This window comes from Mus caroli, unplaced genomic scaffold (genome assembly GCF_978045245.1).
Source record: "Mus caroli unplaced genomic scaffold, Mus_caroli_1 scaffold_14, whole genome shotgun sequence".
NCBI classification, from domain to species: domain Eukaryota; kingdom Metazoa; phylum Chordata; class Mammalia; order Rodentia; family Muridae; genus Mus; species Mus caroli.
In genome coordinates, this window is record NW_028227269.1 from 71,387,851 (window position 1) to 71,407,011 (window position 19,161).

Sequence of the window (19,161 nt, forward strand, 5' to 3'; positions counted from 1 at the left end):
CTTCCCCTATTCCCTATTCTCTGAGTGAGTGGAGGTTCACCTAGCTATTCCCCTCACCTCCATATTTCAAGTCTCTGTGAGGCTAGGCACTTCCTCTCCCACTGAAGCCAGACAAGGCAGCCCAGCTGGAACATATCCCACATACAGGTCACAGCTTTTGGGATAGCCCCTGCTCCAGTTTTTTAGGACCCACATGAAGGCCAAGCTGCACATCTGCTACATATGAGCAGGGAGGCCTAGGTCCAGCCTGTGTTTGCTCTTTGGCTAGTGGTTCAGACTCTGAGATCCCCAACGGTCCAGGTTAGTTGACTCTGTTGGTCTTTCTGCGGAGTTCCTATCCCCATTGGGGCCTCAATCTTTCCTCCTGTTCTTCCATAAGAGTCCCCAAACTCAATCCACTGTTTGGCTGTGAGTGTCTGCATTTGTCTGAGTCAGCTGCTGGGTAGAGCCTTTCAGAGGACAACCATGCTAGGCTCCTGTCTGTAAGCATAACTGTGTTAGGGATTGGTGCTTGTCTATGGGATGGGTCGCAACTTGGGCAGGTTATTGGTTGGCCATTCCCTCAGTCTCTGCTCCACCCCCCATCTCTGCATTTCTTGTTAGACAGGATAAATTCTGGGTCCAAAGTTTTGGACAATCTTGTGTTGTTGTCACTATCACTCCATTGAAGTTCATGTTGAATTGTAAGCTGTGAGATGAAATAACCCCTTTCCTCCTCAAGATGCTCGCGATCACAGTTCAGACCTTAACAGGCTCTTCTCATGGAGCTTAGGAGTTGAGGGCAACGTTGATGATGGAGGCCTGGCTTGTGACTTTGCAGAAGGAAACAGAGGTTCTCCCAGGGTCGTTTACATGGTATATTAGGTTAAGAATGTGTAGAAGTGGTGGGCCTGAAGAGATGGTTTAGTGTTACTAGAGTTATCAGTACAAGGTGTATATGAGAAGGATGGAGACCACCTGACAAACGCAATTGCTGCCTGTGGACAGCCTTAGCAGTGGCTCCAAGTGTTCCAGCAGACTTTTCTGCCACCAGAACTCAAAGAGATCGGCTCGCCTCTACATCCCAAGTGCCAGGATTACATGTGTGCACCACCATCCATCTTAAGGTGAGGTCTTAATAGAAGAGGTTTTGCTTGAATAATAGCTTATACCCTCCTAGCTGACAGGACCCTAATATAGTTATCTCTTGGGAGGCTATGCTAGTGCCTGGCAAATACAGAAGTGGATGCTCACAGTCATCTATTGGATGGAACATAGGGCCCCCAATGAAGGAGCTAGAGAAAGTACCCAAGGAGCTAAAGGGGTCTGCAATGCTATAGGAGGAACAACAATATGAACTAACCAGTACCCCCCAAAGTTTGTGTCTCTAGCTGCATATGTAGTGAGGATGGCCTAGTTGGCTATCAATGGGAGGAGAGGCCCTTGGTCTTGTGAAGATTATATGCCCCAGTACAGAGGGCCAGGAAATGGGAGTGGGTGTGTTGGGGAGCAGGGCAAGCAGGGGGGCTGAGTATAGAGGACTTTTGGGATAGCATTTGAAATGTAAATGGAGAAAATATCTAATAAAAAATAGTTTATACCCTTCTAATAAGAAGGGAAAGGAAAGACTGGGTAATAACAGACTCACAGCTAAGGGGGGATTCCGCTAAACCCAAAGAAGCAGCTCACTACTCTGTATTAAATTATGTAAATTTTATTGAAGAACTAACTCAAAATTCTATCCCAAAATTCTTCTGAGCCTTGGTGATTTATTAACAGAGACCAATTACATATATTATCATTTTAAAAAAGTAAAAGTTCTATTACAACTCTCTGAAATAAAGTACAAATAACCTGCAGATTTCTTCTTATAAGTGCATTGTACTTAAAGAGTCTACATTTGAATAGAAAATGCAAAGAGAGGTGAAATCTACTCTCATTTAATTAATCCCATGATATAAATCTAATACTTTAGTTATTTTTTCGTATCAATTATTGTCCCAAGGAAAATTCACAATTTCAAATTAAATAAAGAAATTAGTACAAATTCATCTTTGATTGGGCTCTTCCCAATCTTCCTATGGAATAATTTGAAATAAAAGTAAATAATTTATTTTTAAAATAACAGAGCCAAAAGATATTTTCTCTACTTCCAAATCAATCAGTTGTAATATTCTATCCTTTCTGTTTACTTCTAAAACATTTGAGACTGGCATGCAGGTCAGGTACTTGGGTGTATCTGCTGGAGAGAAGAAGGTTGCCAGAGATAAATTCACCTTCTCACCCCCAAAATCTGTGAACCTGACTTTATGTGGTAAGACAAGGGACCAAGGTAAAGATCTTCTAAGGAGACACACCCTAGATCACACACAAGGTCCCTAGTAGAGTCTTCTTTATCCTTATAAAATATGGGTATTTTCACCCACCCACCCTCACACCATTAACACACCTCTAACACAATATGCACACACATCACACACACACCACTAACACATACACACACTCACAACATGCATACACACACAGACACATACACTCACACACACTTACATACACATTCTTACACACACACTACTGATACGCAGACATACACTCACACATACCACACACACTCACAGATACTCAACACACATTCACAAGCAGACACACACACACACACACACACACACACACACACACACACACACACACGGATGACTGATATAGAGATCAGAGCACAGAGTAGAGAGAAATAGCTACAAAACATGAAATGCCTGAGGTCTACAATGGGAAGAGCCAATCCTTCCTGGAGCGCTAGAGAGAGCTCTGCTAACACTTTGATCAGGTGGGGTCTCCAGACCAGTGAGAGAAGACATTTCTAAGTTTTGGTGGCACCCAGCTTTGAGGCACACTGTCACACCAACAACAGGAAACTGCATAGGAAGCATCTAGCTTACTGCAACAGAGAATAAGAATGCTCACCTCAGGGAAGCTATTGCTCTGAAGGTTATTAGAGGCTGAAAAGATCAGTGGTGAAGAGCATTTGTTGCAGAGGACCTAGATCAATTCCCAGCATTCACACAGTGCTTCAGAACCATCTGTAGCTCCAATTGTGGGGGCCCCAACACCCTCTTCTGAAGTTCTGTAAGTGCCAGGCATGTGTGTGGTACACACACTTTTTACATGTAGGCAAAATTCTCATACACATAAATAAAATAAATCTTTTTTTTTTTTTTTTTTTAATTTAAAGAAAGTTTCCAGGGATCCAAAGACAGCAGCAAAGGATAGGAGGTCAAGTACCAAACAAAAAGTGAGGCACAGTGTAGACGACAGGAAAGGCCTAATTGCTACACTAAGTCAATGGTTTGGTCACCAAAGGGGAACTAATTCTGGTTGAGATGTATGATGTCAGGCGCTGTGCACAGGATAGTCATTCACATCTCATTTAACCCTTGCAGTTCCCATCTAAGGATTACTTTATATGTTAGATAAGAAAACCGGGGCCGTGAAAACTGTGGTCAGTGCATTGACATAAACTTCAAGTATCCAAAGTCCCCTGCATCTACTACTCCACGGCTCCTGTACATGTTAGCGTGAGAGTGCCAGTACCCTAAAGCATCGGCCCAGAGACTCTGCTCCTCGGCTCTGAGGCCCTCTCCTTCCCCTCATCTTTTCGGGAATGAGCATTCATTTCTGTCTACCTCACAATGTTAAGCTTAGTCTATTGAGGAGGTTCTTAGCAGTGAAGACTAGGGGGCAGATGGAAGGAGCCATGGATCAGACCAAGTAGAAGAGAAAGAAAGCAAGGTGTTATTATACTACTGAAAAATAATCATTAACACTCATTAAGGACTAAGATAGCACATACACAAAAGATTAAAACCAGTTAAATAAAGGGAAGAGATAGAAAAGATATAAAAGAAAATTTATAAAAGGAAGAATAAAAATAAATATTTAAATTTATTAAACTCAGTTCAACTCCAGTCTTAATAACAGTTTTAATAAATTTTCTTATGTTATTTTTTTCAAAATAGAAAAAAAGAAGGGTTTAAAATCTTGCGATCTAAAAGACCCATGGGGGTTTGGGGAATCTGCCCTTAAAGAAACATACATTTCTCCATACTTTAATAATTTTTTTGCAATTCTGTTTCCCCTGTCTGCCTATATAATTCCCTGCCAGAGCTTTGCAGCTGGTCCTACTGGGGCTTAAGCAGCCTCCTCTCTGTGTTTCCATTTAAAAATCTTTATTTCAATAGGTGGGCCCGGAGCATCTGCACTTCCAAAATTACCCCACAACTGATCCAAAATGATTGAAACAAAATTGGTTTCAAAAATTGCCCCTAGGCTGAAAAGAAGATGAAGGCTAACATTTCAGACCTAAAGAAACATTTATCACAATTCTGAGGTCTGTAATCGACTTCTGTAAATGCAATAGAAAATGTTGACAGCTTGTTAATTACAGAAATGCTTGTGAGCATCACTGCTATTCTTTTGAAAGACCTGACAAAAGAGTTCAGAGGTTTTTTTTTTTTTTTTTCACTTAAACCCAGCCTTACAACACCTCAAGTCCAATCTCTTGTCCCCCGAGGCTGCTTTCAGTTTGCCTTTCCTCTAAGTGGACAGTATGCTGACTCGGGAAAGGAAGGCTCTTCAATAGTGCTAGCCCAGACTCCAGCAGTTTCTGGTCTCCCAAGAAGACAATGGAGTCCCAAAGTCACAGTTTGATTCAGGGAGTCTTTTGGGGGTTGCAAGGGTGACATCCAAGGCAGTTTAAATTTACCTATGCTCTTTGAACAAGAGGGCTTCAGATGCTGAAGTCACAGCTGCATGAAACAGTGCAGACCTTTACATATGGAGGGTCAGTTAATACCCGTGTTTGGGTCAGAGCTTCTGCCCACTCCCCCACCTCTGCTAAAACTAAACCATCTCCCTTGAGTGGAAAAAGCAAGGTATGAAATGGTTAGAAATCTAAGTGTGCTATATTCCTCTGTCTACCAATATTTAGATCTGTAATGTGGATAACCTTTGGTTTTTGTAAAATGGAGAGAGACCTACCTCTCTCTGTCCTACCAGTTTTTCAAAGGCCATAGATACCATCATGTCAGAAAGAAAAACCCATTCTGATCACAGGCTTTTTTGTTTTGTTTTGTTTTTAAATTTATTTTAAAATGACATACAAACACAAATTAGTCATGTGAGCAAATTGTAGTGCTTCACATCACTAACACATTGAATCAGGAAGGGGCCACATTTATTTCTTCAAACATTATATTTTATCATTGTGGCGAAAACATTAAACACTCTTTTAACTTTTTTATTATATTCAACACCACATAAACATTTTTATACCAATCATAAAAATTATGGACATAGCTGAACAGTGGTGGCGCACGCCTTTAATCCCAGCACTCGGGAGGCAGAGGCAGACGGATTTCTGAGTTCAAGGCCAGCCTGCTCTACAGAGTGAGATTCAGGACAGCCAGGGCTACACAGAGAAACCCTGTCTCGAAAAAACCAAACATGTTATTAAATGAACATAAATAGATAAAGTCTTTTTGTTTGTTCGTTTGTTTGTTTTGTTTTTAGTAGAGCTTAAAATCTTGGCTCTTACTATGGTACAAACCCAAAATAAGAAAAATTTTTAGACATTGGAGTTCATTGTAATATAAGGCTGTACTTCAATGTCCCTCACATCACCAAAGGATTTTACCTCCATAGTAGCTAAGCTAAGAGTTGATAGTTCTGCTGCGCCAAGGAATAAACTGTAGGCATGATTATTTGGATACAGATTTCCTGCTATGGTCAAAGCTATTTGACTTGAGTGATTGTCATCATTCTCAGCCCACAGGGAACAGGTTACACATTTAAGAAATGGTGTGTGTATTACGATGGTCTATCCATGAAGTCATTCATCAACTATTTCAATGAACAATGGTTCTGCTTGGTGGGTGGCACAGTCATTAGGTGCGGGTAAGATTCTGGTTCATTGGCTGTGATGATTTTGAAAAGCATTCATCTCAGAAAAAGAGTAACTTATAAGGTCCTCTTCTTCAAAATTGATACAATAATTATAAATTTCAAGCAAAACATTCAGTCTCACTCTTTGTTGTTCTCTTACAAGTTACTTCCCAAATTAATTGTCTACATTTCTTTTGGCTGTATAAATAATTTTGAAATATGCAAGCTGTTCTGAAAACCATAGTAGAGTGTAAAAATATCAAATAAACAATTCTACTAATAGAGGCTGAGATAGGAGAAGCATGATTTCAAGACCATTATGTGGCACACAGCAAGGCCCTGTCATGTACAAACAAGCAGAAAGTATATATGGACTGTACAATATTGGACCTATTTCTCCCATTACCAAATTAGAGAGACCACTGGATGACAGCCCACAAATTTCTAATCCCTCATATTTTTGAATTTCAGTCAATTAGGATATGGTGGTAACATTAATTTTCATATTAAGATATATTAAGGAAAAGTGATTGTTACTTCCTGTTATTTTTGTTGTTAGAGGTGGAATTATGTTTGTGTGGGTTTGTTGAAAGATTACTTTTTTGCTTTTCTTTTTTTCCTAGGGTGTAGTTTCACTCCTTGTGTTAGAGTTTTCCATCTATTATCCTTTAAAGGTAGGGCTAGATTTGTGGAAAGATATTGTGTAAATTTGGTTTTCTCATAGAATAACTTGTTTTCTCCATCTATGGTAATTGAGAGTTTTGCTGGGTATAGTAGCCTAGGTTGGCACTTGTATTCTCTTAGGGTCTGTATAACATCTGCCCAGGATCTTCTAGCTTTCATGGTCTCTGGTGAGAAGTCTGGTATAATTCTGATAGGTCTGCCTTTATATGTTACTTGACCTTTTTCCCTTACTGCTTTTAATATTCTTTCTTTGTTTAGTGTATTTGATGTTAAGATTATTATGTGACGGGAGGAATTTCTTTCCTGGTCCAAACTATTTGGAGTTCTGTAGGCTTCTTTTATGTTCATGGGCATCTCTTCTTTAGGCTAGGGAAGTTTTCTTCTATAATTTTGTTGAAGACATTTACTGACCCTTTAAGTTGGGAATCTTCACTCTCTTCTATACCTACTATCCTTAGGTTATACTATAGAAGTTTTCTTCTATAATTTTGTTGAAGACATTTACTGACCCTTTAAGTTGGGAATCTTCACTCTCTTCTATACCTACTATCCTTAGGTTTGGTCTTCTCATTGTGTCCTGTTTTGTGTCCTGGATTTACTGGATGTTTTGGGTAAGGAACTTTTTGCTTTTTGCATTTTCTTTGACTGTTGTGTCAATGTTTTCTATGGTATCTTCTGCACCTGAGATTCTCTCTTCTCTTGTATTTTGTTGGTGATGCTTGCATCTATGACTCCTGATCTCTTTCCTAGGTTTTCTATCTCCAGGGTTGTCTTCCTTTGTGATTTCTTTATTCTTTCTATTTCCATCTTTAGATTTTAGATGGTTTTGTTTATTTCTTTTGCCTGTTTGATTGTGGGGTTTTTTTTGTTTTGTTTTTGTTTGTTTTTTGTTTGTTTTTTGTAATTCTTTAAGGGATTTTCATGTTTCCTCTTTAAGGGCTTCTATCTGTTTACCTTTGTGCTCCTGTATTTCTTTAAAGGAGTTATTTATGTCTTTCTTAAAGTCCTCTATCATTATCATGAGAAGTGATTTTAGATATGAATCTTGCTTTGACAGTGTGATGCTGTATCCAGGACTTGCTATGGTGGGAGAATTGGGTTCTGATGATGCCAACCTTGGTTTCTGTTGCTTATGTTCTTATGCGTGTCTCCCACCATCTGGTTATCTCTAGTGCTACCTGCCCTAGCTATATCTGAGCAGAGTCTGTCCTTTTGATCACAGGGTTTTTGGCATATAAATATGACTACAGACAACAACTACAGTAAATTTTAAGAAAAAAAATAGGTCCTACAAACTGATTTTATTAATGTGGCCTACAAACAAAATAAAATGAAAAGTATACTGATTCCAGGGCTGGAGAGGAGTCTTGAGGGGTTAAGAACAGCTGTCACTCTTGCAGAGGACCCAGGTTTAGCTTCCAGTACCCACATGGTGATTCATAACCATTTGTAACTCCACTTCCAGAGGATCCAGCATCCTCTTCTAACCTCTTCAGACCTCTGGCACAAATTTGGTGCACAAACATACGCATAGGCAAAACATTAATACACATAAAAAAAATAAATAAATTCGGTGGGGGGACTTGTACTGATTCCTTTGCAAACAATTCACCCCCATAGTAAGCAGAATTTTAGCAAGCCTTCATATAGTCTGTTTATTTTCGAAACTCTTGATGCTGGAGCTCTTAGCAGCAAAGTTATTGTTATTTATTATCAGGAATTCTTCTGTTCCAACGTTAAGATGTTAGCACTTCTGGATCAGTCACTAGATGGCAATTTTGGCAACCCAAATGTCTTTGAATATTGCCAAATGTGTCCTGGAAGTGGTGGGAGGAAAGGGTAAGGTTTTTTTTTCAGCTGAGAGTGGCGACTTGGGAGGTAAGATGTCATATAAGGGTATTTTTTTATAATGCAATTAAAAAAAAAACTGTTTTCTACCAACCAAGGAAATTAGTTCAGAGCAGTTAAGATATTTATTAATGATATGCATGTCTGTGTGTGTGTGCGTGCGTGCGTGCGTGCACGTGCGCGAGCTCTCAGCCTACCGCAGCGCGTGTTCAAAGGTCACAGGACTACGTAGAAGTTGCTTTTCTTCTTCCACTGTGTGGCATCTGGGGACCGTTGTCAGGCTGTCACACTCTGTGTCGAGAGCCTTTATCTAATGGGCTACCCTGACTTCACATTATGAGTATTTTTAAAAAATATTTTGGGGCTGGCGAGATGGCTCAGTGGTTAAGAGTGCCGACTGTTCTTCCAAAGGTCCTGAGTTCAAATCCCAGCAACCACATGGTGGCTCACAACCATCCATAACGAAATCTGATGCCCTCTTCTGGAGTGTCTGACAGCTACAGTGTACTTACATATAACAATAAATTTTAATAAATAAATTTTAAAAATATTTTGATCTAGGATTTGAAAATGGTGAGGAAAAAGAAAGATAATGTTAATAATAATGGGGAAATGTTAAATTATAGTGTTAAATTATAACAGGAGGAGGAGAAAATATGTTCCAGCTGACAACTATAAATCAATCATTCTTTTAGTCAATCAATGTTCTATTACTGATAATAATGTGTTTAAGAATCATAGGCTAGTCACATAGCTAAGCACTAATCCTTCAAATCCATTTGATGCACAGCCTTCAACAAGCAATGAGAGAGATTGTGTGGTTAGCAATGTGCACTTTGAGCTTGCCTTAAAGAAGCAGGAGAAAACACGTGCATTCAAGATATTCTATTAGGAGGACTAGAACTGGCAATATACTCTTCGGCTTAAATTCAAATTCTCATGCAAAAATCCTGAATCTGCCACAACTGAGAACTCAAAATGTAAAAAGATGGCAAGGCAGCATCTGTTTCGCTCAGAAGTAGGTGATCCGGGATGATAAGGGCTCTCTCTGCTCTTTGTTACCAGAGGCATCCTTGGAGAAGAAACGCTTGCAACCTGCCATGGAAGGGGTTGTGTTTTAGGACAGCTAATATATATTTTTAGGATCTAGAACTCACTCCATAGTCAGAAGGTCTGGACCAACAAAGACATCCACAGACACACACCTCAGTCTCATCTCGAATTCAGGATATTAAGTTAAGGAATAAATGAAAGTTATGAAAATTTCATGCTGCCATTTCAAAGACTACAAAATACCTTTTGACACTTTCTAGATTATTTTTGCTATAGATGAGATACTTTTGAGTAATAATTTTAAATTAAAATTCTAATTAGAAATATGAAAGATTAAAAAAACAAAAACAAACAAAAAAGCAGCTTTTTTTTTTCAACTTCAGGCTTTGAAAGGGAAAAGGAAGATAAAAATTTCCAAAAGTCCAAACGGACACACAAAAGACTGGGGCCTCATTGTCCTCCAGCCTGTGACTCACATGCAGCAAAAAACGCCTTTAGTGAGGAATTCAGATAGATTCAATTACCACATTCTTAAAGCCTCTGACTATTCAAAGTGTGGTGAGGTTGGGGGAACACACCATTATTTTTTAGGCACTGCAGTTAGGAACAGTTAGAGGCAGGCAATACAAAGCTAAGATTGGAACCCAGTAAAAGTGTTGACTTCTAAGCACTATGCTCCCTGTTAGTATGAACTCTCGTGAGCATCTGTGAGCCACTCTACCCCAGAAAGAAAAAAAAAAAAAAGCAAAAACAAAAACAAAAAACAAAACAAACAAAATGGTAAGTGCAGAACCATGACAAGCCCTATGTACACAAAAGACTAAATTCCGAAGATTTACCGCACAAGCTGGGGAAAGGAGTTATATCTAAATCTTAGCAGTTATAATCTGCTCTTGGGCTTTACCACTACACATTGTTCTGGGCATCCTGCCCTCAAACTAAAACTGACAGCAAAATCGACATCTCTAGATTCTTGGCCTGAATTAAACTGTTTGTGGATCTCCCTATAAAGCATGGGATAGAAGGCACCCCAACAGGCTTGCTGAAAAAAAAATAAAACTAAATAACGAAATGGATAGTGAAGGGGGCGTCAGTAGAGAGCTGTCATAATACTCCCCCCTGCCCTTTTAAACACTTTTCTTTCTTTCTTTCTTTCTTTCTTTCTTTCTTTCTTTCTTTCTTTTTTTTTTTTTTCCATTAAGAAAAGTCAGCTGAAAGGTGTAGCTTTTTGCCTGGCAAGCAAAGTGCTTGCAGGTAGGATGAGAGCTGCGGAGTCTTTTTTTTTTTTTTTGCACAGCCAAGTCATTTCTAAGACACCCCCCCACACACACACACACACACACACACTCGAAGTTTTCCTCTTTCCCCGGGATGGGATTAACCCCCTTGTCTTCCAGTTTTTCTCCAGGTGAATCCAGTTAACAAGATTCCAAGGTGACTTAGGCCCGTTTATTTCTTTTGAGTTACTATATTTAAATTAAGTCCCTAAAGAGAGCTGAAGATCTGATCTCTGGCCCCAGAGCCCTTTCCTCTAGGGCCCTCACTCTGCCAAGCTCTGCCTGCACCTTCTGGGTGTCTTCTGACAGCCAGCCGACCTTGAGCCCCAGCTTCCCGCTGGGACTTCAAACACGCAAAGGCCCAGTGTCCTTTTATCTCCTACATACAGAGCTGCTGTTCAAGAAGTGGGCAATAGGGTAAATATTACCTTTTCCCGGATGGGGCGTCTTGACTCAGAAAATTAAAACGACTTGCTTACAAAAGTTAAGGGAAAAACCTCAGTCCGTGTCTCCCCTGTCCCGCAACCTGCGGCTTTTAAATTTTGTGCACTTGCTAAGGCGCTGGGGGTGACCCTGGAGGCCGCTTGTAAGTCGGATAGAATCTCAGCAGGTTTCCAAGAATGCAGGATAGAGGTGAAGCTATTCTGCCACGGTGCGAAAAGAGCAAAAGGCCAGGCTGGCAAACCTGAGCTAGGGTATGCTTTTCTTTCATGACCAGAGAGGAAAACTGTTGTTTCCTGCGGTCCTGCTTGATCCCCGCTTTGCCCCCAAAGCCCCGGGCCTTTTTCTGCCAGAGATTCTCTCTCCCTCTCCCTCAAGAGGGCTAGGACCCCTGTAAGCCACGTTTCTCACTAAAATGTGTCCCTGAGGTTAATTTAGAAGTTGCACCCAGGCAGAGAAGGTTTGTGTTTTCTCACTATTTTATCATCCTTATTTTGCCCCTATCCTGTAGCACTTCAAGAAAATGAACTCTTCAGAAAAAAGCAACTCGGATGAGGCGTCTGGCAGTCTCACAGAAATGATAGGAATGGTTGCAGGGTTTCCCCCACACACACCCCTTTCCCTCTGCTAACCTCCCCCCGCCCCCCAGTGAACTGTGAAGATCTGTGAAAATAATATCAGGGTTTTCCGTCAGAACGAGCTTTACCCTGCACTCAGGCGTGGTGTGATCTGACCCGACACATCCAACCATCTGTGCTATCTATCTGCCTTCTGATTTACTCAATCTGTACAAGCCGCATACAACGTGTACTTGATACTAAAGAAAAGACAGCTAGACCCAGTCCAATTCGGGGATGAACCTTGTCGGCTGATATTTTGGGGGAGGGGGACACCTATACCCAGTGTTTCCTTTCTACCAACTAATAAGCCCCGTCCATGGCTACATGAGATCGTGGTTTCCTCCACGGAAGCCCCAGAAAGCGGTATGATGTGGATGTCAATTGGGAATCAATAAATGTTGCCAATTCAATCTATTGGCCAGAAGGCAGAATGCCAAAAAAGGCCCATGCTCTCTGCAGGAGGGGTCAGTGACCCATGGCTCTGACCAATCTACCTTGCCACCTTAACTACACGGCATTGTGGGACGCACCCTCCACTTTATCTTGCTGGCACTTCTGATCTAAAAAACCACACGGTTTCTATGCCCGCCCCAGGAGTTGTAAGTTCTAGGCAGAGGCAAAATCAGCCTGCCATGAGAGAATCAAATCTGTTTTAAAAGGATCTTTGAAGTAGGCTTTTAAGTTGCTGTCTTGACCTAAGAATGGCTTCTCACTCTAGATGTGGCTGCTGCCCATTTGTTCAAGTCCACTGAACTGGAGAGAGGGGGACTATGAAGGATAACTTTATTTAGTCAGAAGCCCCTACAGCTTGCATTTCTTGGAGTTAGACTCCGTGATTAGCACCTAGTTGTCAAGTGTTTGTGTGTGTGTGTGTCCTTGCCGCCATATAAAACAGTTCCAGGAACCTTTGAAGGGAGCAAAGTTAGAGTCCAAACTGACCTCTACTACAGATCTGTGGTTCTGTTCCTTCTGTTCCAGGCTTGCTTCCTATGCAGCTGGAAATGGTAAGCGGCAGACAGGCAGGAATGGGTGCCTGGAAAAAAAAATGAGAGGATCCACTTCTCCTCCCTGTCCCTTTGGTGCGTGCGCTTCCCGGGGGGGGGGGGGGCGGAGGGAGGGAAGGGTTGCCCCTTCTGCTTAAACTTTCGAGTTCTCAAAGGGTTTGTTTTTCCCAGTCCTCTTTTGTCCTCTGGAGTCCTTTCGACCCCGGCATAGCATTGCCCCCAAAGTGAATTCCTGTAGCATCCTACCTCTCTGGTGGGAAAACAAGAGGGAGGGGCCGGACAGGGGTAGCCCGGAGGGCGAGACACGGCGGATTTCGTACGCGTTCCAGCCACTCCTACCTCTTTTTCATCCTTCAGGTTCAGCAGTCTCCGCGGCAAACCGCGGGCGCTGTCGATTCTGGGGAGGTGCTGAAACGACCGGGGCGCGCTAGTCGCAGCCTTGATTGGCAGAGCAGCCTAGTGACTGACAGGGGGTCTCCATGGCGCCCGCGTCTCCAATCCGCCCACCCCAGTAGCGGCGCTGTCTAGCTGGCTGGCTTGTCCTAGCTGAGCAAGCGCAGCCGAACCCAACCCACAGCTCTTCCAGGCGGGAAGGCTCCCCCCGACTCTGTAACCCCCAGCCGCACCCCGCTCGGCCCGCGGGCATCTGCTGCGTGTCCCACCCGGGGCGCCCGCGCAGCCTCGATGTTCCAGCTGCCCATTTTGAATTTCAGCCCCCAGCAAGTAGCCGGGGTATGTGAGACCCTGGAGGAAAGCGGCGACGTGGAGCGCCTAGGTCGCTTCCTATGGTCGCTGCCCGTGGCCCCAGCAGCTTGTGAAGCCCTTAACAAGAATGAGTCGGTGCTGCGAGCGAGAGCCATCGTGGCTTTCCACGGTGGCAACTACCGCGAGCTTTACCATATCCTGGAAAATCATAAGTTTACTAAGGAATCGCACGCCAAGCTGCAGGCGCTGTGGCTCGAAGCGCATTACCAGGAGGCAGAGAAGCTGCGTGGACGGCCCCTAGGGCCAGTAGACAAGTACCGAGTAAGGAAGAAGTTCCCGCTGCCGCGGACCATTTGGGATGGCGAACAGAAGACTCACTGCTTCAAGGAGCGCACGCGGCACCTGCTTCGAGAGTGGTACCTTCAGGACCCATATCCCAACCCCAGCAAAAAGCGAGAGCTCGCCCAGGCAACCGGACTGACCCCCACACAGGTGGGCAACTGGTTCAAAAACCGCAGACAAAGAGACCGGGCAGCTGCAGCCAAAAACAGGTCAGTACCAGCAGGCCTCTAGGCTTGGTGCACACCGGGATGGGGCGGGAGGAGGCATTCTTGGCCCTTACCTGGTGTCCGGGGACCCAGATTCAGAGGGAGCTGGGAATGCAGTCTGTCTTGGGTTTATGAGCCCACTGTGTTCTAGATTCCTATGCAGGCTCCTGGTTCCCCACCGTCCCCCCTGGTTCTTGGGGTTTTGGGGGTCACTGCAGCAGCTGATGTGGGTCACCAAACTAAGGTGTCGCTGTAGTTAGGAAAACGGGGGCGGGCGGAGGGAGGGAGAAAGATTAAAAGCCCAGGATCAATTAGAAATCCAGAGGCCCAAAGCTAATTTTTACTAGCATGGACCCAGGCTCTCATCAAGTGAAGCCTATTTAGTTAGCTCTATTTTTAAATCCCGGCTGCATCCTTCCCTCATGCTCTGAAAAAGGTTTCAGTTTTCAGAGAGTCTCAGATTCTAAGAGGCAGAAAGACGCGTTTCCTCACGACAACTATCCTGTCTCCACCCAGCAAGCTAGTCGGCCTATGCTTTTCATTCTCCAGCGTGTGGAGCTTGCAACTCAGGCCCAAACTCTTCAAGCATCCTCTAGCCTCAGGCATGACCCACGGGGAGATGTAGTATTAGAAAAGGAATCTCATATCCTGAAGCCGTATCTGTCCCGCTTTGCGCTGGAGGATTTCTAACAATCCTCCAGTAAATCTCCCAACGGTGGGTGACAATGAGAAAGATCTGGGGAGGCTAAGGCAGAATTCATAGTGAGCCGAGAAACAGGGAGACAGACAGACAGACAGAGATGGGCAACGGCAGGATTCCGCGAAAGAGCTGTGGTGCATCGGTCCAAACCTGGTCACTTCACCTTCCCCAGTTTGTCAAGGTCTGAATAAGAGAGTCTTAACAAGGAGCTGGAGGTAGACGGGTCGGAGAAAGGGGTACAATGTGGCGGCTTGATTTCTTGCTGTGACCAGTGTCCCTTCCTCCCCAACCCTCCAGACTCCAGCAGCAGGTTCTGTCGCAGGGCCCCGGGCGGGTGCTACGCTCGGAGGGTGAGGAGGGAACGCCTGAGGTGTTGGGCGTCGCCTCCAGCCCGGCTGCCAGTCTGTCGAGCAAGGCGGCCACTTCGGCCATCTCCATCACATCCAGCGACAGCGAGTGCGACATCTGAGCTGCCCACTCATCACACTTAGAATCCAGTGTAAAAATGAGATACACAAAATTAAAAAAAAAAAAAAAAAAGAGGACTAGACCAGCAAATACGGCGCTGGCAGAAGCCCCGTGGCCAGGGACCCGCGGGCCTAAAGGCTCTAGTAGCGAGTATCCACCGCGACTCTGGGGCATGCGGTGAGGCCTGACCCAACGCCACTTCTCTTCGCATTGCTTTTCCTGAAGGATCTGGCTGCAAAGACTCCTTTGGAACAGAACTGCACTCTGAGAGCCTGCCCTTGAGTCTCCTGTGGGTATTTCACGTCGAAAGGACGCTGTTATATATGTATAACTTTTGCTTTGAAGGTTTCTTTTTTAAAAAACAAAACAAAACATATATATGCTGTTTATTTACTTATTTAAAAGAATTCCATGATAGGTTTCTCTGTAGCTTGGGGAACTTGCTGTTTTGAATGAGCAAGCTCATGCGTTCTGTGTGAAGAAGCCAAATAATAAAACAACTTGGTGGATAACCTTTCTTAATTAAGAGAGCTGCTATCTCAGATTTTAAAAATCACTCTTATTTCCTTTGCTGGGCACGCAGCTTGGAGTCTTATTCAAATAGTCTCTCCGACTTCTCTATATCCCCTGACATCTCAGTATATTTATATTTTAAGCAGCCACAGATAAACCGCTAACCAACCGCCACATCGGATTGTATAAAAAATGTATGCATGTGTATACATAAACATATGCACATTGCCATATTAAACCCAGAATCTGGAACATGAACATACCATCTATGGCAGCGCTCTACATTCGCCACACAGGTGATCATGGTTTGTCCACCTAATCATTTTTATGAAGTGTTAGTGATTTTCAAGAACAATTTTAGAAGACAAATTCTAGACTCAGGTAATGAATTGTATTTTACAAAAATGCAAAGACAGGAGAACTTTATGATTAAAAAGTGTTTCCATTTTGTTTGAGGTACTCTCCCATTCAGAAGCTTATGGTCATTCAAGGTAAGCATGTAGCGCAGGTAGAATGTTTACTACATTGTGCTGTAGGTCTTATTAAGACCATTTAAAAAGATAGGAGAGGTTGATACTAACTAGGCTAGCATCTTCCTGCTTCAGAAATGGGTTTTAGTCAAGTAAATTATTTTCACCAAGAGAAATACTAAGATAGGAGACAGTATACAGGCTTTATATTGACCAGAAAGCATGCTACAGAGAAATGACAGGCATTTTCTAAATCAGTGCTCTACATTTAACATGCAAACAATTCATCAGGAAGTTCGTTGCCTTGGGAATAGCCTTCGTAAAAATATAAAATATTCTTAGCATGTAATTGTTCTTTGTACATACACACATATCTACCACATGCACACATACACACACGCACACACTCTACCACTTTTGCACTAAGAACGTAAATAATATCCATATTATCTAAGATTTTGCTTTTTCTAGTGAAATTGATTGCACATTACAAATTTTAATATTGATCTTTAAATCTCAGCCAGTTAGAGTTCTTTTAATTCACCTCTCACCTGCTAAAATTTCTGAAGGCAAAAAAATGTTAAAGTACCAAACAAATGAAAACTGGAGTTATGAAAGAAAATAGGTGGTCAAGTGGCTATTGGAAGCCCAGGACGTAAGAAAGGGCTGATGTATGTACATATATGCATGTATGCATGTATGCATGCATGCATGTATGTGTATATATGTACATTTGTATGTATATATGAGTGTGTGTTTGAATGTACATATGCATGTATACATATTTGTTTGTATGTCACTTAAGCAGAGTTGGGTACTGTGGGCTTTAAAATTGTCATCACTGAGTCCACTTGTTCCATAGCTAGAAAATTGTTGCAAATTGAAACTCTCATAGCAAAAGATGGACAGGTTTAGGAAGCTTTTGTGGTCAAACAGGTAATTCCCAAATCAAACAAACACTCCTCAGTGGCTAAAGAAAGACTTCCATGGTAAAGCTAGATCTTTTGATTCCTAAAGTCCCTGGTGATTCTTTGGGTGGCAAGGAGCAGTCTGGGGCTCCAGAGGGGAAAATAAAAGGCATCAAGAATGCAAATGTTAAGAAATTGTTCACTTTCCTGGTCATTTGAGTGACATGTTCTAGGGACCTGAAACTGAGTATCTCAATTTTGTGCCTTGGTTGGTGGTGGTGACTCTAACTAGCAGACCTCTGGAGGTTTGGGGTCAGCCTAGTCTACAAGGTGAGTGGTGAGTTTCAGACCAACCTTGGCTACACAGTGAGGTTTTATTTTGTTGTTTTTAAACACAGGGTGTTTCAGAAAGCAACACCATATTGCACCCGAGGTTCTCCAGCCTCACCCTAGGCTAGAATCAGCCTAGCAGGATTGCACTTCAGTGGAAAAACATGGCTCTCAATCTTATAATCCAGCTCCTTCTGAAACTCATTTCAGCTATGAATGACCCAGAGCCAAAAAATGGAGACATTTATTGGCAAAATTTATCTCTTATCTTTGTGATCCCAGGTCAACCAGAAAAGACGGAATGAACTAATTAGTAAAATGGTGGACAAGAATTTGAGATTCTAAAAATCCTAACATACTTGCCAGTTTCAAATGTCTGAAACAGATGGAAACATCCACCCTCTCCAGAATTAGAGTCAGGCTGCAGGAACTAAGCTTTCTCCGTATAAAACAATGTTTCATGATACTTACGGAAAGGCAGAAGGCCAAACAGTGAAGGTTTTTAAAGGAGATATACTATTTCCTTAAATTAACAAGCTGCCCAAGAATTACATTTAAAGTACTTATAATGCTTCAATAGCATGCTGACTTATTCATCCGATTTCATGTTGAAATCTTGGGGGCACCAACATTGTTTGAAGGATGTTTTTGTATGTTTACCTGAAATCTGGTGACACGTAATTGCTTTGGGACTAATACTTGGAATGACCCTCGGTTGGAAATTAGCCCAGTTCTTCAAACAGCAATTTACTCAATCACCTGAATCAGCCCATAAACATGTGTCATAAAGATTTTAAATTATTATATCAATTTTATCCTGACCTAGACTGCGTTAAATTCGAGGCAGTGGAAAGGCTCCAATAAAAGTCTCTGAATCGCGGGAACTGTCCACAGAGCAGGTTTTCTTTCTTCTGATTCTCTTGTCACAATTTCCTCAAAAGCAATTAATCCGGCACAGACGAAAGAAGACTTTTTTACATTTCAACAGACCTGACCAAAGCCGGGATTTTAAACCTCAGCCTCAACTTGGCTCTTCTCTGGTGTCTCAGTATTTTCAACTACCCAAAATCTCTCCAAATGCTCGGCTCCTCTCGCCTCCACTGTAACCACCTATCCTGCCGCCACCCCAGCGATCCCCCCCCTCTCTCCCGACACCCGTTTGTTTATAAAAATCCGGAGGGAAGAGGGGAGGGGAGCCCAGGCTGGGGGTGGGGAAGGGCTTGCTCTTTGTTTACATTAAACAAATGACAGGCAAAGAGCTCCAGCAAAGTCTTCCCTGACCTCGTTCTCTCTCTCCAATTTTTCACAAAAAGGAAAAAAAAAAAAATATTGTATCCGAAGAGCCGGTGAATGGGGCGGGTGGAGGGGAGTCGCAGCTTCTCGCTCTATTCAGCCGGGACCCCAGCGCGGCCGATTTCCGCTCCCATTGTGAGGCGGGCGGCGGGGAACAGGGGTCCGCAGGGCGGCCGGCGGGGCTGTCAGGCGGCTCAGCGTAATCAGGGCTAATGACAGCGGCCCAGGGCCCCGCCGGACAAAGCGCGGGGCCGCCGGGCTTTGTCGGCCTGAATGGCTAATGGGTTTGCCCGCGGGCTGCGAGGGGGCGGCGGCGAGGGGAGCCCGGGTCATTGTCCCCGAGCCGGCCCGGGCGCGTCCCCCCGGAGCTCGGCGCGCGGCCG

General features: G+C 43.2%; 1 protein-coding gene across 1 annotated transcript; it reads left to right on the forward strand.

The window, feature by feature from the left end:
• Positions 1–13,445: 13,445 nt before the first annotated feature.
• On the forward strand, positions 13,446–15,265 carry Six6 (SIX homeobox 6). Its single transcript, XM_021179189.2, has 2 exons — positions 13,446–14,099; positions 15,094–15,265. Exons 1-2 carry the CDS (start codon positions 13,528–13,530, stop codon positions 15,263–15,265), a joined length of 744 nt encoding a protein of 247 aa, XP_021034848.1. The 5' UTR covers positions 13,446–13,527.
• The last annotated feature ends 3,896 nt before the right edge of the window (positions 15,266–19,161 follow it).